Source organism: Moschus berezovskii, chromosome 26 (assembly GCF_049115385.1).
Source record: "Moschus berezovskii isolate FMDL1 chromosome 26, NW_MosBer_1.0, whole genome shotgun sequence".
Taxonomy (NCBI): Eukaryota; Metazoa; Chordata; class Mammalia; order Artiodactyla; family Moschidae; genus Moschus; species Moschus berezovskii.
Window position 1 is genome coordinate 42,657,351 of NC_142485.1, and position 24,447 is coordinate 42,681,797.

Below are 24,447 nucleotides of genomic sequence, written 5' to 3' on the forward strand. Positions count from 1 at the left end.
TTGTGCAAAATCAGGCACAAGGAGTGTTTTGATGACTGAAGGTACAAAAGACGGTGATTGCTGGGGAAGTGATTGAGGGTATTATCTTCATGGTTAGAGCTGTGTTTGGCTTTTACAGTGGTTCCATCAAATTTTGGATTAGAGGGGTATTGAGTGTGTATCTTACCCTAGATACTTTTTTGTTGTTTAACTTTACAATAATCACACTGATTTGGTATCTCAGAAAACTGACTTCATTTTTGTAGTTAGATTTGAATGGCACGTACTATTTTGCTACTCAGAGACAGAGACCATCCCAGAGAGAAGAAGCAGTGTTAGCAAAGACATCCTAGCAGGGAAATGAAGTAGTGTCCTAGGATGGTGCTTGAGGATCAGGGTTTCTTGGAAGTGTTGGAATCAGGTGATGGGAATGACATCAAGGAGGATCTACATTCAGTGAATATCCTTGTCTGAGCAGAAGTCATTCTTCAAAGCTTCTATTTGACTATCTGATTTTTACTATGACTTTGAAATTTCTACAACTTTAAGTTAAATATTTCAAGTACTTTGTTTTTGAAGAATTCATATGAAATAGAAAAGTTTGCTGTAAACCTAATATTCTAACATTATAAATACAGTATCTCTGAATGAAAATATAATGAAATTACCAACTCTGTGGACCTTTGAAATGCTAAATACTTATATCCCAGGGGCAAAAAAGGGAAAGGTATCCAGCTGTGTTTCAATTTCTACTGTAGAAGTTTTTAAAAAAGCGCATATAGGTAGAATTTTTAAATGATATTTTGCACCTGTACGTTTCTATTCTTTATCATTATGTAAACAACTATAAAAGAAAAACATTTGCTGTGTTTTATAAATAGTAATTTTAATCAACCACAGATTTAATAACTTAAAACAGCATTTAAAAATCATTTTATAAAACTAACAATAGCAGTGGGATATCTGATATTTTTATTAAAACACTTTAAAAACTACTCACCATTTAAAAAATTCATATGTTTTTATGTATAAATTGCTTTGAATTGTTAGGACTGAAATCCCTTTTTACTTGTAGTTGTTTCCTGAATTCTTTGAATTCATATCTAAGTAGGAAACTCCTTGGCTCTATATAAAAAATAGAATTAAATATTTAATTAAATTTCATTGCTTTTTCAAGTCCAACTTTCCAACATGAAAATAACTGCCCATTTAGAATGATTTTGTCAGTGTGATGTTAATAAAATATATCTTTTTGTATGATATATGATGCAGAATATTAATCAGAGTTGGCAAAACCATGAAGCTAAAATCCTGCAGACACCCAAGACTGCCCAGGACTCCTGGTGCCACATAAAAGTCCCAGGACCACAGCCACCCTGAAGGTGGTAGGCTCACAGAACCCAGTAAGAGATCTACTCACAATTGTGCTTTATAACAGAAAAGACAAAAGTTACCCAAGGGAGACAGATACTTGCTCCTTGGAAGAAAAGCTATGACAAATATAGACAGCATATTAAAAAGTAGAGACATCACTTTGCCCACAAAGATTCATCTAGTTAAAGCTATGGTTTTTCCAGTTGTCATGAATGGATGTGAGAGTTGGACCATAAAGAAGGCTGAGTGCTGAGGAATTGATGCTTTCAAATTGTGGTGCTGGAGAAGACTCTTGAGAGTCCCTTGGACAGCAAGGACATCAAACCAGTCAATCCTAAAGGAAATCAACCCTGAATATTCATTGGAAAGACCAATGTTGAAGCTGAAACTCCAGTTCTTTGGCCACCTAATGCCAAGAACTGACTCACTGGAAAATATGTTGATGCTGGAAACGATTGAAGGCAGGCGGAAAAGGGGACAACATAAGATGAGACAATTGGATAGCATCACCAACTCTATAGACATGAGTTTGAGCAAGCTCTGGGAGTTGGTGAAGGACAGGGAAGCCTGGCATGCTGAAGTCCATGGCGTGGCAAAGAGTCGGACAATTTTGGGCGACTGAACAACAACAACAATATTAGATTAAATTCTAAAAAAATAAAAGTAACCAGGGAATATTCTTTTAAAACCAAAGGCCCTCAGGTTGGTGATTAAATGGACTTTCTTTTCTTCTTTCTGTTTCTGAGGTGAGGGTGGGGCTGAACCTCCAATCTGAGGCTGGTTCCCCTTGAAACTAGCCCCAAGGCTTCAGATTTCCTAATTTCTTCATTAACATAAACTCAGGTGTGGTTGAAAGTGTCTTGTTTTGAATAACAAAAGACAATTTGATCTTTTTTTTTTTAATCACTTTGTAAATTCTAAGGGTTTTATGAGTTCTGTGCCAAGAACAGGGTGGAAGATCAAAAATGTATTTCTTATTATTGTTGGGAGAGTGTGTAATTTCCTTGGTTCTGTCTCGTCACAACAAAAATTTGAAGCGATGGACCAGCATTACAGCTCTTGGACAGACCAATGTCACAGCCCTCGGATGGACCAGTGTTGTAGCTCCGTGTTACACCTCAGTTTTATTTAGAAAAGAAAGGAAAATACATCCTCGAAGTGTGAGGGCATAATGACCCAAAAGATGCAAAGAGAAGAGAGAGAGACCCCGAGCTGTTTGGCTCCTCTTTGTATGTCCTCCCTCCCCCTCCCAGCCGGGCCTGCCCTATGTAAATTGGGCTAGCCAGAAGTGCTGTTTGTTCTACCTGAGGTCCTCACTCCATTCCTCAGACCTTCCTTTGTTCTATTTTTGCAAGTTTTTCCCTTCCTTGTCTTTTAGCCACCGCCATTCTGGACTCCTTTTTCCTATTCTAACTACCTAATATGATAAATGCCACTATTGCAGTGTTTATTCATGTGTGTGAAGGGATTGCCTATGTTGGCTCTCTGGTCCTGTTGTGGAGGAGGGATGCCATCTGTGTGGCCCCCAGTTGTGAAGTGCAGTGTGTAATGCTCTCATGTTCTATGGTCTCTCTCCTGGCTGCCTGGCTGCCTGCCCCTACTGCTGGACCAGGCTCCTGGGCAGACAGGTGAGAAGCTGGGAAGTACTTGTGGTTGCAGGTGGTGCAGGGACCCTTCTGTGCCCAGATGTTCCCCCTTGCTGGGCTTGCTGGCTGTTCTCCACTGGAGGGGCCTCTTTGACCCTTACCCTCAGGGAGAGGATGGGAGTGGGTGCATTTCCTGCTGAGCGGGATCGCAGGTCCCTGTTGCTGCAGAGATCCCTGAGATGCCGCTGGGATGTGGAAATCAAAATACAGCTTTGGTGCCACAAAGTTGAGGGGAAAGCCTCTGGGAGAAGGTGCTGGACCAGGGGAAAGGGAGGGGCAGCTTTACTCATTATGTCTTTTTAGGGCCCTCCATCTTCCTCTGTAGAATATAGGATTTTGCCTTGAGAAAATGTTTTAAGTGCATTGAGAGTATTATCACACAAGTCAAACTTCATACTTATTTAGCTTTTAACATCTCCTTCATCACTATGCTGAATAAATACAGCAAGCTCTGAAAGGCAGGGATGCGGTGAGCATGGTTCTCTGCTCTAGCCCCAGCTCAGCCAAGCTGCCTGGTACATAACAGACTCTCAATAAACACTCATTGAATATAGGAGTAAAAGGATTTGTTATTTGAATATCATAGATATATCATCGCAAATATACTAAGTGTCCTAAAGAATATCAGAATGTGTTTTATGAAGAAAATAACCATATCATTTTGCCTTTTAAGAGGTGGACACCATGTTTTTTGTTTGTTCTGTTTCTTCCCCCTCCTCATGGGAAGGGTACTATACTTTAATAAGATGCAAATTAAAAAGTCAAAATGCTGAAGGGAAATTTAGAGTTATAAATCAATACATAATGAATAACTTCAAGTCACACATGAGATATGTCAGCCAGTGGCTTCAACACATGCTTTAAGTGTTTTCTCTTCATTGTCTCAGTCATTTCCAACCCCTTAATTATTTGGTGTCTGTTGTTTATTGAGATCTGAGCCAGGCAATGGGATTGATGAGAGGAGGTTTGATGGGGCTGTGGATATCGTCCCTGACTTCTAGTTGCTGACAGTCAAATGGTGAAGAATGGCTGACCATGAACTATAGCCCAGGGACAAGTATCCAGACCACAGCCACCAGGAAAGGCTGTCAGGAGGTGGTGACATTTGAGTTGAGTTTTGAGAAAGGGACCAGTTCACCTGCCAGAAAAATAGGAGAAAAGCACAAGAGCTATTCACACAGGTGAATGAGGACATGATGTTTGCAGCTAAGAAGAAGTATGGCATCTCCAGGGATCACCATGTAGTCACTTGCTGTGACTCCAGCGTGACTTCTGGCCCTATTTTTACAGATTATAGGTATCTGTATATTATATTTTGCTAGCTTACAGGTCAAGGTATATCTGTCTGCAAACCCCACTTACAGTTATGCTATAATACTTGTAAAATGTTCTGCACAGCGCCTTTAAATAAATTTACCCCAAATTCAGACTAAGTCAATCTACTTGACACTGGTACATTTTCTGTCTACTTTGAAATCAGTGAGCATCTGTATGGTTACTTTGGCTTCTTGATATCTCATCAGTCATCATTTTAAATTGTTTTTGAACCTTTAAAAAAATGTACCTTGGCTTATTCATTCCACCTAAATTTTATACCTTTTATGGCAAATATTTGAAAGCCTGATAAGATTCATGTTAGTAACAGACCTTCTTACAGCATCTACTGGCTTTTAATTTGATTAAAATGTCTACTTGTCTACGACTTTGATATATTTCTACCATGATGTGAATTAAAGAATATAGTTTGGATTATCTGCTCATGTATGATCATTTCATTTTTCCAAAAATAAAACAAAAGAATTTCTATGGCAAGAGTGATGACCACTTTATTAAGTAAAATAAAAATGGACTCTGGGTATTGTAGAGATTTTTCACATCGTTGGTAGTGGATGAGATGTGGAAGTGTTTCTATAAAATTTCACTTACAAAATTTTGTCTCCTTTCTCTAGGTATAGATCTCAGGAGAATTTATAAGGTCTTTGTTTCAAGGCAGATAGACTCAGCTGCTTCTCTTTTAGGCGTTTTAAATAAGCTTTAGAAATCTCACTTAAAACAAAAAAAATTATTTTTCAGTTAAATATTCACACAAAATTTCAACATAATCAATCCCTTGCATCAGATAGTCCAATGAATTATTAGCTCAGTCTCAGGAGACTACTGACTAAGGTTTTTTTTTTTCTTTCTCCTTTTAATTATGTGGAAGTCAATTTATCCTGAGGGGATTTTGAATGTTTGGAGAATATGTTAAAAACTTAGATAAGGTAGCTTAGAAGTAAAATTCTTCCAAGGTTTTAAGACTTGAGGGGAATTATTTTGACAAAGTAGTTGCTGAGGGATATTTCACAATTATTTCTTAGCAGGAAAATCTCAGCTAAGGGACTTTAGAGACTGATAAACGTCTCACTGTATCTTTTTAAAGTGGACTGTGTTGGGCTTGATTTTTCTTGGCTTCCTTCTCAGCTCCTTGTGGATATAATGTGACATCTCAGAACGGGACCATCTATTCTCCCGGGTTTCCAGATGAGTACCCCATCCTGAAGGACTGCATTTGGCTCATCTCAGTGCCGCCCGGCCATGGCGTCTACATCAACTTCACCTTGCTGCAGACGGAAGCTGTCAATGACTACATCGCGGTTTGGTATGAGAACCTTTCCTGAAAACACCGATCTGTCCTTGTGATAAATCGTTCTTGTAACCACTTACATGTCACTTCTGTCTATTTAGAGATGGAGTAGTTAGGTAGATGTCAAAACAGAAATTTACCAACTAAATCTAGAGATAGAATAAACCTCATGTACCATGCTACATGGTAGATACATTCAGGATTACTCTAGATAGAGGAGAATATCCCAAAAGTATTTTATTTTTCATGCTTATTTCTTGTTTTAATTTTTATTTATCTTTGTGGCCATATCACATAGCTTTTGGGATCTTAGTTCTCTGACCAGGGATTGAACCTGGGCCCTTTTCAGTGAAAGAGTTGAGTCCTCGCCACTGGGCCACTTAGGAATTCCTTCTCTTCTTTTTCATTTTCAAGTATAAATCTTTTTTTTTTTTTTCTTAAAGAAAAGCTGTTTGGACCCTTTGCTTATAATAATTTGATGCTTCTGGAAGTATTGAAGAAATGATTACACACAGCTTTCTCTCTGTACTTTATAAACCTTGCAGAACTTCCCCCACCCACCTCCGCCTTCCCTACCACAGGCTGTGTAGGGGATGCTGAGGGGGAGGTAGCCCTAGCTCCCCATCTAATGAGCCATGTGGCCTGGGTAAGTTAACCTAAACTCTCCTTCACTGAATGTTCATGTCTATAGGAATGACTATTTCTACCATTGCCTTTGGAGGTGAGAATTTATGGGGAAATGGGAATGACAAAATATGATGGGAAGAGTAGAGCTTACCATTGGGGCACAGCCCAGATTTGGAATAAGTTGGATATGCTTTAGGAATAAAATGCCCTGAAAACTCAAGCATAATCACAGTTAACAAGGCAGAGTGTGTGTGTATTGGTAAAGTTGTTGTAACTGCAGGGGTTGTTTTAGCCATTGGAAATTCTCTGAGGCAAGAGAACAGGTGAGTTGCAGGCACTGGGAGGCCCCGGGTGTGATGTGGCTGATATCTTGGGAGAGCACGGAAGAGAGAAGAGGTGACCTGGCCAGGTAAGCTGGGCAGACCATACAGGACCTCATAAATCATGTTATGGATTTGGGGCTTAATCCTAGAGCAACACGGATTCACTTTAGAGTCATAAGAAGAATTATAGGACCAGGTCCTAGATGCAGAATACCCCTTATTATTGTGTAGGGGGGCAGGTCAGCTGGATAAGATAGGAGACTGGCCTGTGAGGCTATAGAAATAACTCTGGGAGTGGTGAGGAGGAGAGATCGGGGGACAGAACCTGTGTTGTGGCAATGAGCAGAAATGGAGTACCTGAAATGTTAAGTTGACCTATGAAGCAAAGCAAGACAGTCAAACGACACTGAAATGAAAAGCCACACTATAATATCAGCAGGTTTACCCAGATTAATCAGATTTAGCAATAGGACCAAGATCTCCCTCCAGCAGCGGAAGGAGTTCTTGTCCTCTGAACATTCATGAGACAAGTGGAGTGTAGTCACCTATGAATATTAAACATCTTAGTATTTCTAAACACGGAATCTAGAAGATGGTAATATTTTATTCAGTTTTTTTTTAATATTTCAATTCAGTCATAAGTGCTCCATAAATCTCACCTATAATTAAAGAGACACCCTGAATTTAGACTTTAAAATGGGAACATTTGAAAGCAAGCTGATAAGTGGTACTAACGTCACTAGAATAAATGTGACCGTGTCTCAAAAACACCTCTGAGAAGGTCAGGTGCAGGAGGAACAAGGGATCCCTAAGCTGCTGTTTGAAGACCAGGCTTTTCAGCTGGATCCTGGGGTCAGACCATCATCTTTCACCAGGACAGAGCCCAGCAATCAGAAGAAAACGGTTGCAAATTTAAGCTGTAACTGGAAGCTTTCTATTTAGAGGGCTCCTCCTCTCTTTCCCAGGGACGGTCCTGATCAGAATTCTCCACAGTTGGGGGTTTTCAGTGGGAACACCGCCCTGGAGACAGCATACAGCTCCACCAACCAAGTCCTGCTCAAATTTCACAGTGACTTTTCAAATGGAGGTTTCTTCGTCCTCAATTTTCACGGTCAGTGTATTTTCACTCCATTGATGACGGCAGAGAATCCTAGCTGACTTTTCTCATAGGATTGACATAAACTTTGTTTACAGCTAAAGTTCCATGTTTCTGTCAACTGAAAGCCTATAGGATTTTCTCACATTTCATGCTGAGGTTCCTGTGATTCCTTTGTCTTACTTACATATTTACGACTTCACATCTCTTTTATAGTTTATCTTGGATTTGCCCCCAGGATAAGCGTATTGTATGTGAAACTCTGATATGGAGACCATGGAAATACATTTAGTAGCTTTCAGAGATTTCTTCATCTCTGTCTCCAGATGAACCTCGATAGTGAATGTCATGTAATTTTAGATGGGGCAAAGCGAATCTCTACTGATGTTGAGAATGAACACTAAATAGCTTGGGGAAAAGCATTACTGGTCACTTATCTCTCTTGAGGACTGCCACATGCAGATCCTCAGGACAAGAGACCGAGGAAGATGATGTCAGATCCCGATATGGATGTGGAACCAGCATGAACCATTTCTCCTGCAGAATTCCAAATATATGTAATGTGTTTCTATTTAAACATCATAATTTTTTTTTGAATGGTGTACTTTTCCCTTTTGATTCTGTAAGCATTTGAAGCTCGAGACTTTAGTAAAACTATAATTTACAAATATAGATATTTTCCTAGACTTAAGCTTTGTACAACACAAGAGAGATGTTTTTTGTAAGATTTTTGTTTATTCATCAAATGTAATTTCACTTATTTTTTTTTATATAAACCATGTAGCATTTCAGCTCAAGAAATGTCAGCCTCCCCCAGCAGTTCCACAGGCAGAAATGCTTACAGAGGATGAGGATTTTGAAATAGGTAATGTTTTCGTTGTTACAACATCAGCTCAACACAGGTTTTTTACACCCATGCAACTGCAGTAAATAGCCAAGTTGATGAATGTTTGGCAGAAATATTCCTAAAGCTTTCCTAGAGAGAGATACACATTGGTCATGAATTGAATAAATATGTTTTTATTTCTTCATCTCCATGATTTTTTTTCCATTTAAATTTTGCTTTAGCTATTTTGAGCACATTTTCCTGCTACATCACTTACCAGTTTGTATTTTTCTCCTAAAAGCAGTTTTCAGACACAGACTTAAGCAGATGTTTGTGTTTAGTTAGGGAACCATTTTGTTACACCAGAAGAAGAAAGTCTTTTGTGGCTGAAATAATGGTTAGTCTAACATTGACCTTTCCTTGAAACTGGAATGTAATTGGTGAATATATGGAATTATACTATTTAGAAATTCTGTTTTTTCATTTTAAATTAGTGGTCTATTTCATTAAATAACCATCAGGCCACATTAAGAAACCTACTGTGGCATATATTGGCCAACAAGTTACTGGGACAAAGGATTTCTCAGTCTCAATTACAAATACCCAGTCCTGTGTCACACCCTGTTTTATAGTGGTGGTCAAACCATGTGACCAGTTTCTGCTCTATTCCTGATGGCTTAGTTGATGAGAACATTGTGCTAATTAGACCAAGGTCATTTTGTAGCCCTCTATGGTTGCATTAAAGACATTCTCTTATACAGCCTTCAGTCCCAAGCCTCTGAATCCCTTCTCTTTCTTTCCTTCTTTCATCTTTCTTTCCTTTTAATTAGTAATCACAGGGGAAAGGGAGTGAACATAGACATACCAGTCAGAGAAGAAAAACTGCTCCATAATCTCTGTAGAAATACTGGTTACATTTAAAGAGAGCATTTTATAAATTAAGAACTAAAAATGACACTATTTCACTAAGTAGACTGAGCATGAATATCAGTCATGGTTCAGAAGTGGCTTGCACATCAACTTGAGTGTCACACATGTTTAATAACATTCACACACTGCATGTGTCATGGAGACAGAATTGCCAAGTATGCATGTGGACTCTTTCAGGAGACTTCGTGAAGTACCAGTGCCACCCTGGGTACACACTGTCTGGGATGGACACACTGACCTGTAAACTCAGCTCCCAGCTACAGTTTGAAGGTTCCCTGCCGACATGTGAAGGTATGAAGTTTGTGCTAAAAATATGCTTGTTCCATATGGAACATTGTATTGCTTTAATGGTTTGAACTTGTATGCATCTGAATTTCTTTGTATGCATCTGAATTTGTCTCTGTGTTATGATTCTCTTGCAATTTAAATTACCCTTCTCTTTTAGCTAGCTGTACAAAATCAAAACTAAATCAAATAAGACTTCTTGCTGTTTCCCAACAGTCTGTGAGTAATATTTTCAAACATATGGCAAAGTTGAAAATCTTTAAAACTAATATCCATCACCAAGGTTGCACCATTAATGTTTCCTGCACACCCTTTGTCACCTGTCTCCTCTCTTTCTATTCATATATTAAAGTACTGCATAATCAATATTTCTGATATCTTCTAGGCAAATTGCAGGCATTACTATATTTCCCTCTGAATTCTTTGGCATAAAAGAATGCATAAAATTATCTAGTGTTTACTATGTTCTGTAAAATATAGAGACATTGAAATGCACATATGTTTCATATAATGTGTGTTTCATATCTCTGACCCATGTGTAATAACAGATAATACACAATAGCAGAAGAAAATCTATTGATTCAGTTGATTTGTATATAATTAGATCACTTAAAAAACTTTTAAAGGTGTCACTTTCAAGTTTTATTGAAAGGAAAAAAGATTTTTTAAAAAACATAAATAAGCTAAAATGTCTCAATGTAAGTCAAAAATATGATTGGTTTGCCTATCAGAAAGCTTCCCAAATTAAGACAGACTTTATTTTGTGACTTCAAAATCACAATCACATTTACTTCCTTTTAAGAGGGGCTTCCCTGGTAGCTCAGTTGGTAAAGAACCCACCTGCGATACAGGAGACCCTGGTTCGATTCCTGGGTTGGGAAGATCCGCTGGAGAAGCGATAGGCTACCCATTCCAGTGTTCTTGGGTTTCCCTTGTGGCTCAGCTGGTAAAGAATCCACCTGCAATGAAAGAGACCAGCATTCGATCCCTGGGTTAGGAAGATCCCCTGGAGAAGGGAAAGGCTACCCACTCCAGTATTGTGGCCTGGAGAATTCTGTGGACTGTATAGTCCATGGGGTCACAAAGAGTTGCACAGGACTGAGTGACTTTCACTTTCCCTTTCCTTTAAAGAATGGAACTTACCCCATTCCCAGTTCTTTCAGAGAATTTGAATGTTATCATTCACGAGGGATAGTGAAACATATAAAAAGTCAGAATGTAGGAAGAGAAAACCTATAGTCTAGGTTTGATTATCTAGTGATCTTGGTTAAGACACTAATCCTCTGGGCATTATATGTGTAATGAGGAGGATCATTTGTCTGCATTGTTTAGGAAACTGGTATAAAGATGAAATAAATATTAAATTAATTCTAAGCATCTTATAGTGCTAATTATCTACCCTGTAAAAGGCAATTTTCTTTGCACTGCAATAGTATTGATTTTGCAAATGTTAAGCCCATGAATTGATTCTTCCAGAATATCTGGTAACTTGATGCATTTTCATTGCTAATGAGGCAGACTTTAGTCACCCTTACAGAAGGAAATGATTTCCACCATCTGGGGAAAATCTGGAATGAATTATTATTAAATAACCAAGGTAACTTAGATAATTTCTGAGAAAAATATACTTTGTAACTGCACCCTTGTGGGAGCCAGTGGGCATGGGAAACTCCGAGGGGGCAGGCAGGGGAGATCCCCTCACTCTGTCTGCCTCTGGCTTTAAACTCTAGCTGACCCTGTGATCATGGTGTCACTGAGACCCTGCCTCTTGCTGCGGCTTAGAAGCTGGGGGGTCTCATGGGAGGTGCTAAGTCAGGACCCTGAAGTAACTTTTTTCCCCTGGAAAACCAGTGTTAAGACTATGTTACATTAGCAACAGTGGATTTATTTCTCAAGGTGGTGGAGTGATGAGGATAAAATGTTCATCTTTTGCCATTTTATATAGAAATTAACTGAAGTAAATCTTCAGATGTTTAAGGCCCATTTTAATCCCACCAAACACAGCCTTAAAAATTTATCAGAATAGGTGATTTTAAGCAAAGGTGGGCTTAACTGATTAACGAAGAAAAACTCAAGTCTTTATTTAATATGCTCCTTCAAAAACAGGGAAAGTGTCTCCATTCTGTCATTTGCCCCATGATTAACCTAGTTTCCACTTAATTGCAATTATTTCATGACAGGTCAGGAATACAGTACACCCACACACGAGTGCGTCATTCTCTAAATTATTGGTACTTCTGCTCTCACACATTTGCGGGGAGTGTCCGGCTAACAAAACGGGATCTCTGTACTCAGGTCATAGGTCCCCAGGCCCTCTGAACTCACAGCAGTTACTACACAGGATGGCTTAGTTCTCTTCTGATTCTCTTCAGCAGTAAATTTGTTTAAAATGAACTGAGTTCTCTTATCTGTCATTCCCTGAACACCTCCTTATTTAAAAAAGGAAGTAGGGACATTGACGTCTTCTACCAAGTACTTAAACACTTAATTATCATTTTTCTTCCAATACTTTTCTGTTGTTTGATTGGGCTCAATCCTCCAATAAATTCTTGATGACAAATTGCACTAGTTATGAGTCCTACTTCTTCAAGTTTTGTAACCACACTTTTAGAAGTTTTGCTTTGAAAATTGTCACCATTTTAGGGTGATTGTTCCTTGGGAATGAGGTGAATAAATTATTCCTTGAAAGTGCACATTTTATGCAGGTAAATATTACCTTGTTGGATACTTACCTTAATTTAGAAAAAAAAATAATAAATGAGGGTCTGGAATGTTATTCGCCATCGCCAAGCAGTTCTCTCATTTTCCTTGGACATCAGCTGAGTGTCCCAAAGTTTAACTCCATCCTGAACTCTTGACCTAGGATAATGTCAAATCCCACAGGGTTAGAGGCTTAGTCATACAGAACAAACCTCACCTCAGAGGCCAATACCAAGTCCAGGTTGTCACCTGTGCTTCTGACTGACCGGTTATCAATCAGGGTTGATAACCCTCAGAGGTTCCCAGGGACCTCTCCTTTTGTTTTGACCTTTCCATCAATATTTTTAATTTATTTATTTATTTTAATTGGAGGCTAATTACTTTACAACATTGTGGTGGTTTTTGCCATACATTGACATGAATCAGCCATGGGGTATATGTGTCCTCCCATCCCAAACCCCCCTCCCACCTCCCTCCCCATCCAGTCCCTCTGGGTTGTCCCAGTACACCAGCTTTGAGTGCCCTGCTTCATGCATTGAACTTGGACACGTCATCTATATCACATATGATAATATACATGTTTCAGTGCTATTCTCTCAAATCATCCCACCCTCGCTTTCTCCCACAGAGTCCAAAAGTCTGCTTTTTATATCTGTGTCTCTTTTGTTGTTTTGCATATACAGTCATCATTACCATCTTTCTAAATTCCATATATTTGTGTTAATATACTGTATTTGTGTTTTTCATTCTGACTTACTTCACTCTGTATATTAGGCTCCAGTTTCATCCACCTCGTGAGAACTGATTCAAACATGTTCTTTATAATAGCTGAGTAGTACTCCATTGTGTGTATGTACCAGTTTTCTTATCCTTCATCTGCCAGTGGACATCTAGGTTGCATCCATGTCCACCTATTGTAAACAGTACTATGATGAAGATTGGGGTACATGTGTCTCTTTCAATTCTGGTTTTCTCAATGTGTGTGCCCAGCAGTGGTATTGCTGTCTTTTGACAGTTCTATTTCCAGGTTTTTAAGGAATCTCCACACTGTTTTCAATAGTGGCTATACTAGTTTGCATTCCCACCAACAGTGTTAGAGGGTTCCCTTTTCTCCACACCTTGTCCAGCATTTATTGTTTGTAGACTTTTTGATGGCAACCATTCTGACCAGCTTGAGATGGTACCTCATTGTGGTTTTGATTTGCATTTCTCTGATAATGAGTGATGTTGCGCATCATGTGTTTGTTAACCATCTGTATTTCTTCTTTTGGGGTCATTATTTTTCTGGTGTTGAGCTGCATGAACTGCTTGTATATTTTGGAGACTAATTCTTTGTCAGTTGTTTCATTTGCTATTGTTTTCTCCCATTCTGAAGGGTGTCTTTGCACTTTGCTTATAGTTTCCTTCATTGGGCAAAGGCTTTTAAATCTAATTAGGTCCCATTTGTTTATTTTTGCTTTTATTTCCATTACTCTGGGAGATGGGTCATAGAGGATCCTGATGTGATTTATGTCAGAGAGTGTTCTACCTATGTTGTCCTCTAGGAGATTTATAGTTTCTAGTCTTATATTTAGATCTTTTTTTAATCCATTTTTAGTTTATTTTTGTGTATGGTGTTAGAAAGTGTTCTTCAGTTCAGTTCAGTTCAGTTCAGTCGCTCAGTCGTGTCTGACTCTTTGCGACCCCATGAATCACAGCACACCATCCCTCCCTGTCCATCACCAACTCCCGGAGTTCACTCAAACTCATGTCCATCGAGTCGGTGATGCCATCCAGCCATCTCATTTTCTGTCATCCCTGTCTCCTCCCACCCCCAATCCCTCCTAGCATCAGAGCCTTTTCCAGTGAGTCAACTCGTCGCATGAGGTGGCCAAAGTATTGGAGTTTCAGCTTTAGCATCAGTCCTTCCAGTGAACACCCAGGATTGATCTCCTCTAGAATGGACTGGTTGGATCTCCTTGCAGTCCAAGGGACTCTTAAGAGTCTTCTCCAGCACCACAGTTCAAACTGGTGTCATTCTTTTACATGTGGTTGACCAGTTTTCCCAGCACCACTTCTTAAAGAGATTGTCTTTTCTCCATTGTATATTATCACCTCCTTTGTCAAAGATAAGGTGTCCATAGGTGCATGGGTTCATCTCTGGGCTTTCTAGTTTGTTCCATTGATCTATATTTCTGTCTTTGTGCCAGTACCATAATTTCTTGATGACTGTAGTTTTGTAGTGTAGTCTGAAGTCAGGCAGGTTGATTCTTCCAGTTCCATTCTTCTTTCTTAAGGTTGCTTTGGCTTTTAGAGATTTTTTTGTGTTTCCATATGAATTGTGAAATTATTTGTTCTAGTTCTCTGAAAAATACTATGGGTAGCTTGATAGAGATTCAATAGAATCTATAGATTGCTTTGGGTAGTATACACATTTTCACTATATTGATTCTTCCGATCCATGAACATGGTATATTTCTCCATCTATTTGTGTGTCTTTGATTTCTTTCATCAGTGTTTTATAGTTTACTATATATAGGTCCTTTGTTTCCTTAGGTAAATTTATTCCTAAGTATTTTATTATTTTTGTTGCAATGGTGAATGGGGTTGTTTCCTTAATTTTTCTTTCTATTTTCTCATTGTTAGTGTTAGGAATGCAAGGGACTTATGTGTATTAATTTTATATCCTGCAGCTTTACTATATTCATTGATTAGTGCTAGTAATTTTCTGGAGATATCTTTAGGGTTTTCTATGTAGAGGAACATGTCATCTGCAAACAGTGAGAGTTTTACTTCTGTTCCAATCTGGATTCCTTTTATTTGTTTTTCTTCTCTGACTGCTGTGGTAAAACTTCCAAAACTATGTTGAATAGTAATGGTGAGAGTGGGCACCCTTGTCTTGTTCCTGACTTTAGAGGAAATGTTTTCAATTTTTCACCATTGAGGATAATGTTTTCTGTGGGTTTGTCGTAGATGGCTTTTATTGTTTTGAGGTATGCCTACTTTCTGGAGAGTTTTTTTTTTATCATAAATGGCTGTTGATTTTTGTCAAAGGCTTTCTCTGCATCTATTGAGATAATCATATGGTTTCTATCTTTCAGTTTGTTAATGCTGTGTATCACAGTGATTGATTTGTGAATATTAAAGAATTTTGCATCCCTGGCATAACCCACTTGGTCATGTGCATGATCTTTTTAACATGTAATTGAATTCTGTTTGCTAGAATTTTGTTGAGAATTTTTGCTTCTGTGTTCATCAGTGATATTGGCCTGTAGTTTTCTTTTTTGGTAGCATCTTTGTCTGGTTTTGGTAAAGGGTGATGTGGCCTCATAGAATGAGTTTGGGAATTTACCTTCCACTCCAATTTTCTGGAAGAGTTTGAGTAGGATAGGTGTTAGCTCATCTCGAAATTTTTGGTAGAATTTACCTGTGAAGCAATCTGGTCCTGGGATTTTGTTTGTTGGAGGATTTTTTTATTACAGTTTCAATTCTGTGCTTGTGGTGTCTCTGTTTAGATTTTCTGTTTCTTCCTGGTTCCGTTTTGGAAGGTTATACTCTTCTAGGAATTCATCCATTTCTTCCAAGTTATACATTTTATTGCCGTATAGTTACTAATAGTAGTCTCTTGTGACTTTTGTATTTCTTTGTTGTCTGTTGTGATTTCTCCATTTTCATTTGCAATTTTATTGATTTGATTCTTCCCCCTTTTTTTCTTGATGAGTCTAGCTAATGGTTTCTTTATTTTATTTAGCTTCTCAAAGAACCATCTTTAAGTTTTGTTGATTTTTGTTTTAGTCACCTTTGTTTCTTTTTCATTGATTTCTCCTCTGATTTTTATGATTTCTTTCCTTCTACTAACTTTGGGGGTCTTCATTTCTTCTTTTTCTAGTTGCTTTAGGTGTAAAGTTAGGTTAGTTATTTAATGTTTCGCTTGTTTCTTGAGGTAAGCTTGTATTGCTATGAACTTTCCTTTTAGCACTGCTTTTACTGAATCCCATAGGTTTTGGGTTGTTGTGTTTTCATTTTCTTTTATTTCTGTGCATATTTGATTTCCTTTTTGATTTCTTCTGTGATCTGTTGGTTATTGAGGAGCATGTTTTTTAGCCTCCATATGTCTGTGTTTTTTATAGTTCCCCCCACCAATTTACATCTAATGTTACAACATTGTGATCAGAAAAGATGTTTGAAATGATTTCAATATTTTTAAATTTACCAAGGCTAGATTTATTATGCAGGACGTGACCTATTCTGGAGAATGTTCCTGTGCTCTTGAAAAAAAGGTGAAATCCATTGTTCTAGCGTGAAATGCCTTGTAGATATCAATTAGGTCTAACTGGCCCAATATGTCATTTAAAACTTGTGTTTCCTTGCTAATTTTCTGTTTGGTTCATATCCATAGGTGTGAGTTAGGCATTAAAGTCCCCCGCTATTATAGTGTTACTTTTAATTTCCCTTTTCATACTTATTAGCATTTGCCTTATGTATTGAAGTTCTCCTATGTTGGGTGTATATATATTTATCATTGTTATATGTTTTTCTTGGATTGATCCTTTGATCATTACTATGTAGTGTCCTTCTTTGCGAAGTCGCTTCAGTCGTGCCTGACTCTGTGCGACCCCATAGACGGCAGCCCACCAGGCTCCTCTGTCTCTGGGATTCTCCAGGCAAGAACACTGGAGTGGGTTGCCATTTCCTTCTCCAATGCATGAAAGTGAAAAGTGAAAGTGAGGTCGCTCAGTCGTGTTCGACTTAGTGACCCCATGGACTGCAGCCCACCAGGCTCCTCCATCCATGGGATTTTCTAGGCAAGAGTACTGGAGTGGCTTGCCATTGCCTTCTCCGAGTGTCCTTCTTTAGTATGGTCTTTATTTCAAAGTCTGTTTTATCTGATTTGAGTATTGCTACCCCTGCTCTCTTTTGGTCTCTATTTGCATGAAATATCTTTTTCTAGCCCCTCGCTTTTCAGTCTGTGTCCCAGGGTTTGAGGTGGGTCTCTTGTAGGCAACATATATAGGGTCTTGTTTTTGTACCCATTTGGCCAGTCTTTGTCTTTTGTTGGAGCATTTAACCCATTTACATTTAAGGTGATTATTGATAAGTATGATCTCATTGCCATTTACTTTGTTGTTTTGGGTTCAATTTTATAAACCTTTTCTGTGTTTCCTCTCTAGAGAAAATCCGGTAGCATTTGTTGAAGAGCTGATTTGGTGGTGCTGAATTCCCTCAGCTTTTGCTTCTTTGTCAAGCTTTTTATTTCTTCTTCATATCTGAATGAGATCCTTGCTGGATATAGTAATCTTGGTTGTAGGTTTTTCTCTTTTATCACTTTAATTATGTCCTGCCATTCCATTCTGGCCTGAAGACTTTCTATTGAAAGATCAGCTGTTATCCTTATGGAGATCCCCTTGTATGTTACTTGTTGCTTTTCCCAGGTGCTTTTAATATTTTCTCTTTGTGTTTAATTTCTGTTAGTTGGATTAATATGTGTCTTGGGTGTGGGAGGAGATGGGAACAACAGAGAATGAGATGGCTGGATGGCATCACCGACTCAATGGACATGAGTTTGAGTGAGCTCCGGGAGTTGGTGATGGACAGAGAGGCCTGGCATGCTGTGATTCATGGGGTTGCAGAGTCGGACACGACTGAGCGACTGAACTGAACTGAACTGGGGTGTTTTGACTTGGGTTTATCCTGTTTGGGACTCTCTGGGTTTCTTGGACTTGGGGGGCTATTTCCTTCCCCATTTTAGGGAAGTTTTCAACTATTATCTCCTCAAGTATTTTCTCATCCCCTTTCTTTTTGTCTTCTTCTTCTGGGACACCTATGATTCAAATGTTTGGGTGTTTAACATCACAGAGGTCTCTGAGGTTGTCCTCATTTCTTTTAATTCTCTTTTCTTTTTTCATCTCTGCTTCATTTATTTCCACCATTCTATCTTCCACCTCACCCATCCTCTCTTCTGCCTGTTACTCTATTGTTGGTTCCTCTGCTGCTGCTGCTAAGTCACTTCAGTCGTGTCCGACTCTGTGCGACCCCATAGACAGCAGCCCACCAGGCTCCCCCATCCCTGGGATTCTCTAGGCAAGAACACTGGAGTGGGTTGCCATTTCCTTCTCCAATGCATGAAAGTGAAAAGTGAGAGTGAAGTCACTCAGTCATGTCCGACTCTTCACGACCCCATGGACTTCAGCCTACCAAGCTCCTCCGTCCATGGGATTTTCCAGGCAAGAGTACTGGAGTGGGGTGCCATCACCTTCTCTGTGGTTCCCTCTAGAGAGATTTTAATCTCAGTGATTGCATTGTTCCCATTGTTAATTGACTCTTCTTTATTTCTTCTAGGTCTTTGTTAAACATTTCTTGCATCTTCTCAATCCTTGTCTCTAGTCTATTTATCTGTAACTCCATTTTGTTTTAAAGATTTTGGATCATCTTTACTATCATTATTCTGAATTGCTTTCCAGGTAGACTCCCTATGTCCTCCTCTTTGCTTTGGTTTGGTGGGTATTTATCACGTTCCTTTACCTGCTGAATATTTCTCTGCCTTTCATTTTGTTTAGATTGCTGTGTTTGGTGTGCCCTTTCTGTAGATTTGAAGTTTGTGGTTCCTCTTTATTGTGGCATCTACTCCCTGTGGGTGGGGTTGGACTAGTGGCTTGTCAAGGTTTCCTTGTGTCTGTGTTCTGGTGAGTGGAGCTGTATCTCTTCTCTCTGGAGTGCAATGAAGTGTCCAGCAGTGAGTTTTTGGCTTATCAAGGTTTCCTTGTGTCTGTGTCCTGGTGAGTGGAGCTGGATCTCTTCTCTCTGGAGTACAATGAAGTGTCCAGTAGTGAGTTTTGGAGTGTCTACAGGTTTGGCATGGCTTTGGGCAGCCTGTCTTTAAATGATCAGTGTTGTGTTCCTGACTTGCTGGAGAATTAGCATGGTATGTTTGCACCGAAACTTGTTGGCTCTTGGGTGGAACTTGGTTTCAGTGTAGGTATGAAGACTTTGGGGTGTGCTTTTGTCTACTAATGTTCCCTGGAATCAGGAGTTCTCTGATGGTCTCAAGTTTTGGAGTTAAGCTTCCTGCCTCTGACTTTCAGTCCTTCTCTTACAGTATCCTTATACAGCACAGATGATAGAAAAACTAGGTTAATGGTGAACCATTCTCCACAGAATTGAGTGACATGCGTCAAGATTCACAAGAGTTACATGGAGAAGAGAAGAGGTAGGATGGAGATATAGATGGCCAGGAGAAGAGGGGGGTCAAAGGGGAGAGAGCAATCCAGCCAGTGATCAGTTCCTGAGGTGCTCTCCACAGCCCAGAATACCCAGAGAGATTCACAGAGTTAAGTAGAGAAGAGAAGGGGGAGGAAGGGGATAGAGGGGACCTGCAGGAGAAAAGGGAGATTCAAAAGGGGAGAAAGCAATCAAGCCAGTAATCAAATCCCTAAGTGAAAATGGATACTGAATATTAGATTCTTAAAGATACAAAAGGGATAACAAATACCAAAAAGCAAAGATTAAAAATCTAGAATAGAGGTTAGACTCTCAAAAATACAATATAAAGAATGCAAAGCAAAATCAATCACAAAGATTAACACACACACACACATATATACATATTTGAAACTTGCTTTAAAAATAGGGTCTTTTATTTTTGCAGGGTAATTGTAGGTTATAAAAGTGAAAATCAAAGGAGTAATAAAGAACTTAATTTTTTTAAATTAAAAAGTATTAATATTAAAAATATATCTAGGAATTTCTCTGGAGCTGTTACGGGCAGTGTGGGCTCAGTTCAATTTCAGATAGTTCCTTGTTCCAGCTTGCACTTGTTCTCAAGGTCTATGGGCCCCTCCAATACACAGTCAGTATTAACTGCAGGGTTTTAATCTGTTGCACCTGTCACTTCCAGAGTGATTCCCTCTCCTTTGTTTATTTTGGCTTCCTCTGTTTGTTTCTGTGTCTAATTTCCACGCTGACAGAAGAGGGCAAAGGTGGTCACTTATTTAGGCTCACTTGTTCAGTTGTGTTGTGGGGAGGAGTGACTCTGTAAACAAATTTCACTGGCATGTGTGAGGAGTGTTTGCAGTGTATGTACCACACTGAGTTTGCCCCAATCCAAGACAGCATGTGCTTTTGGGTATACAATGCTCAGGCTCCTTGGGGCTCTGCAAGGACACTGTCCCAAGTGGGCCCTGCATTTTATGTACTTCCCAGGTCTAAGCCACTCAGGTTCTTGGGTACTCCACAAGGGCACAGATCGGGTTGGGTTGTGCATTTTGTGCCCGTCCCAGGTCCGAGCAGCTCAGGTGACCAGGTGCTTGGTGAGTGCACTGTCCCAGGTGGACCGTGCATCTTAATCACCTCCCGGTCCGAGCTGCTTGGTTTCATGGGGGCACCGCAAGAGTGCCATCTCAGGTGTGTCGTGTGTCTGCTCTGAGGAGCTGGTCTCAGGCTGTGACACTCCTGGCAGATGTCAACCATCCAGGATCCAAGGAAGACATGGTTAGCAACTGGGAGCCTCACAGTTTGGTGTAGGATGCCATCTCTGGGGCTGAGAGTGCAGCAGCCCCTTGCCGTCTGGCTCTAGCTGTAGTAGGCCTGTGTCTCTGCCTCCAGAGGTGGGAGGGGCCTACACGCAGCCGGCTAGCTCTCCTTTGGTATTCACGCGATCCTTTGTTCTGTGAGCGTGCCAGGCTGAGAGTTAGAGCATTTTGCAGGAAAGGTTTTTTTGTCTCTCTAACAACCCCATGGTTTGGGTTGCTATCTCATGTTAGCTCCCTTAGACTGTCCTCAGGGCATTCAGGCCCAGTCCTTACCCCAAGGACAATGATTCAGCCTGTGCCTCCCTGCCCAGCCCCCACCCGCTGGTGGTGGATATGAGCATCTAGGCTACTTCTCCTCTGGCAGTTGCAGTTAGGCGCAGAGTCTGTGTTTTGTTTTTTCTCCTGGTTATGTTGCCCTCTGAGATTCTAAAACTCCTCACAGACCCGCCTGTGAGACGGTTTCCTACTGTGGAAACTTCTCCTCCTTCATGACTCCCTCCCCAGAATGGGTCTCGATCCCTCAATCTTTTGTCACTGTTTCCATCTTTTATGTTTTATCCTACCTCCTTTCGAAGAGATTGGGCTGCCTTTCTGGGTGCCTGGTGTTCTCTGCCAGCATTCAGAAGTTGTTTTTCTGGAAGTTGCTCAACATTCAAATGATCTTTTGATGAATTTGTGGGGGAGAAAGTGTTCTCCCTATCCTACTCCTCTACCATTTTGGGACCCCCCTCTCTGGTTTGATCCTTTGTTAGAATAGCTCACAAAAATCAGGGAAACAAATGTGACTCACATTTACAGTAAATGTTATGTAGGGTATTATCAACAGTACAGTGAACAATTCGGGTACAAAGGGCAGGGCCTGGAGGTGTCTCCCAGGACCTGGGGTGCCCCACCCAACCTGCAGGCTCAACAAATATGTGGTTTAAGAGCTTTGGTGAAACCAAGTCTCCAGTACCCCAGCCCCACCCTCCCCGCTTCCCCCAGGTGTGTGAGTGGGTGGAAAGTCCCCACCCTCTCCTCCCTGGGTGCTTGTGGTGACCAACCCTTCTGAGGCTACACAGACCCACCCTGAGTCACCTCATCAGCTCAGACTTGGGTGTCACCCAGAGGGGCCTTTGGAGCCACAAAGACACTTTCAGCACTCAGAAAATTCCAAGGGTTTAGGGAGCTCCTACCAGGGCCCCCAGACACAGGCCAAGTGTATTGTAGCACAGAGGGCCATCACAAAAGTGAGTATTCTCAAGTTAAGGAAATGTGTTGATATTTAAAAAATAAAGTAAAATGTTAGAGTTTTTTTCTGTCTGCATGTGCACAGGGCCTAGGGTTTTACGATCTCCCTGGACCTGCTTTAAATGTACAGTAGAGCCAGAGCTGGGTTCTGCTCTGATGTAACAATACTCCATAAGCTTCTTATCCTTATCCCTCAGAGGGCAGACAGAATGAAAACCACAATCACAGAAAACTAATCAAACTGATCACATGGACCACAGACTAGTCTAACTCAATGAAACTATGAGCCATGCCATGTAGGGCCATCCAAGATGAACGGGTCATGGTGAAGAGTTCTGACAAAATGTGGTCCACTGGAGAAGGGAATGGCAAACCACTTCAGTATTCTTGCCTTGAGAACCCCATGAACAGGATGAAAAGACTATTTGTGTATCATCTACTAAATCTGGTCACAGTTGACTTAGTAAGATTGCTTTTTCTTTTCCCCATGAGCTTGCATACCCAGGAACTGACTCTGTTAAGGAAAACTTTCCCTGGTGCTTTTCTCCTTAGCACAATGCCCAGCCAATGAAGTCCGGACAGAATCCTCTGGCGTCATCCTCAGCCCAGGGTATCCAGGCAACTATTTTAACTCCCAGACCTGCTCCTGGAGCATCCGAGTGGAACCAAACTACAACATCACCATCTTTGTAGACACGTTCCAAAGTGAAAAACAATTTGATGCACTGGAAGTATTTGATGGTAAGTCTCTTCAAACTTTGTTAAAATACCAGCAACCTTGGGACTCCCCTTGTGGTCCAGTGGTTAAGACTCTGAGCTTCCATTCCAGAGAGTGTGGGTTAGATCCCTGGTCAGGGAACAAAGATGCCACATGACTCTAGGTGCAGTCAAAAAAAAAGAGTACATACCAGGGACCCACACATAATATAATAAGGATCCTGTTATATTTTGTAATGCACAAACTTGAATATATTCTTGAGGTAAATTACATCTCCCCCCAAATAGAAAATGAATTATTCTTGGACTAGTGTGGTCTCAGAGATCAAGTGATAGGAAAAACATCACCATGCCCTTCTTAATGTTGCAAATTTAAACCATTAAAATGCTGGTTTAATACACCTTAAAAATATACTGAATTTACATTAACCATTCTTGAATTCTTTAACATCAGGCTTTAAAGTATAGATGATTTCAGAAGCTCTTCCTTTCCTTTCTTTAAGATTATATTGATCTAGAAGATATTTTAGGAAATTTTGGAGGGCAGAGAGCTATAAGTACTTTAATTGGTCTAAATGATTGTTTTACTAGAAATATATAAAAGTAATGGCTCATAGAGTTTTCTGGGTGATAAATGTTATAGTATTCTTAATGTAGAATTTTTTTAGAGATAGTTCCCTGAACAAATGCTAATAATGTTTTCAACATGAGTCTTACGCATTTTTGTACAATTCTAATGAACATTTTAAAATGACAGTGCTCTGTTAAAACATAGTATGTGCTTGAATTGTCGATTTGAAATGAAACTGATGTTAATAATTTTTCTTTGTACAGAAGCATTATCATAGCCCAAAAATTAGACCATGATACAATCACGGCTGTAGATAATAATAGGGTTTTCACATGTTTTGATGGATTTGTCACTGATTTCAGAAAAATAACAATCAATTCAGTTAAAAATAAATTACTGTAATTGATTCTGTGTATGTTTGCATGCCTTTTACTGACTTGATGAATCATAATAGTCAAGTTGCTTCTGTGGATATACAGTAAATTAATATATGGATTTCCAAAGATGAGCAGCTAAATTGGAAATTAAACTCATATATGTAGAAACAGAGGACTGAAGAGTAATATTTTCATTTTCAGAGTTTTTAAGTGCATGTTAAAACAGACATGTACTATTGAAGACTTGGTCCTTAATCTCTAGGATGGGAAGAAGTAACACATTAGCCAGGTGCACAGACAGGCTTCTTTTGTCAATGAGAAGCCAGGGAAACTGTGCCTTGAGGCTGATTAGATGTCATAAAAAGTAAAGGCAGGCAACCAACCTCCAGGGACTGTGTGTGTGTCTTTGTGTATACGTATTCCTATAAATTCTGCATGTAGTTATATATATATATTTACATAATCATTTTAAATATATGTGGGTTCCTTTGTTTTACTTTGGTAGAACTGAAGTTTAGCTGGCAGTGCTTTTTCCTCTTCTAATTTCAGAAGCAAAATCATTATCAATAATTTATGCCCAAAGCATTTACACTGTGAACTCCCTCCAAATACAGACAGATCATGCCCATGATAAAC

At 39.7% G+C, this 24,447-nt stretch overlaps 1 protein-coding gene across 1 annotated transcript in view; it reads left to right on the forward strand.

Moving 5' to 3' along the window:
- CSMD1 (CUB and Sushi multiple domains 1) overlaps positions 1-24,447 on the forward strand; it is a 1,848,896-nt gene that overhangs the window by 1,678,694 nt on the left and 145,755 nt on the right. The window contains exons 44-48 of the mRNA XM_088832674.1: positions 5,460-5,637; positions 7,538-7,683; positions 8,453-8,533; positions 9,602-9,715; positions 22,699-22,887. Coding sequence (XP_088688800.1) covers positions 5,460-5,637; positions 7,538-7,683; positions 8,453-8,533; positions 9,602-9,715; positions 22,699-22,887 — 708 coding nt within the window. The remainder of the gene's footprint in view (positions 1-5,459; positions 5,638-7,537; positions 7,684-8,452; positions 8,534-9,601; positions 9,716-22,698; positions 22,888-24,447) is intronic.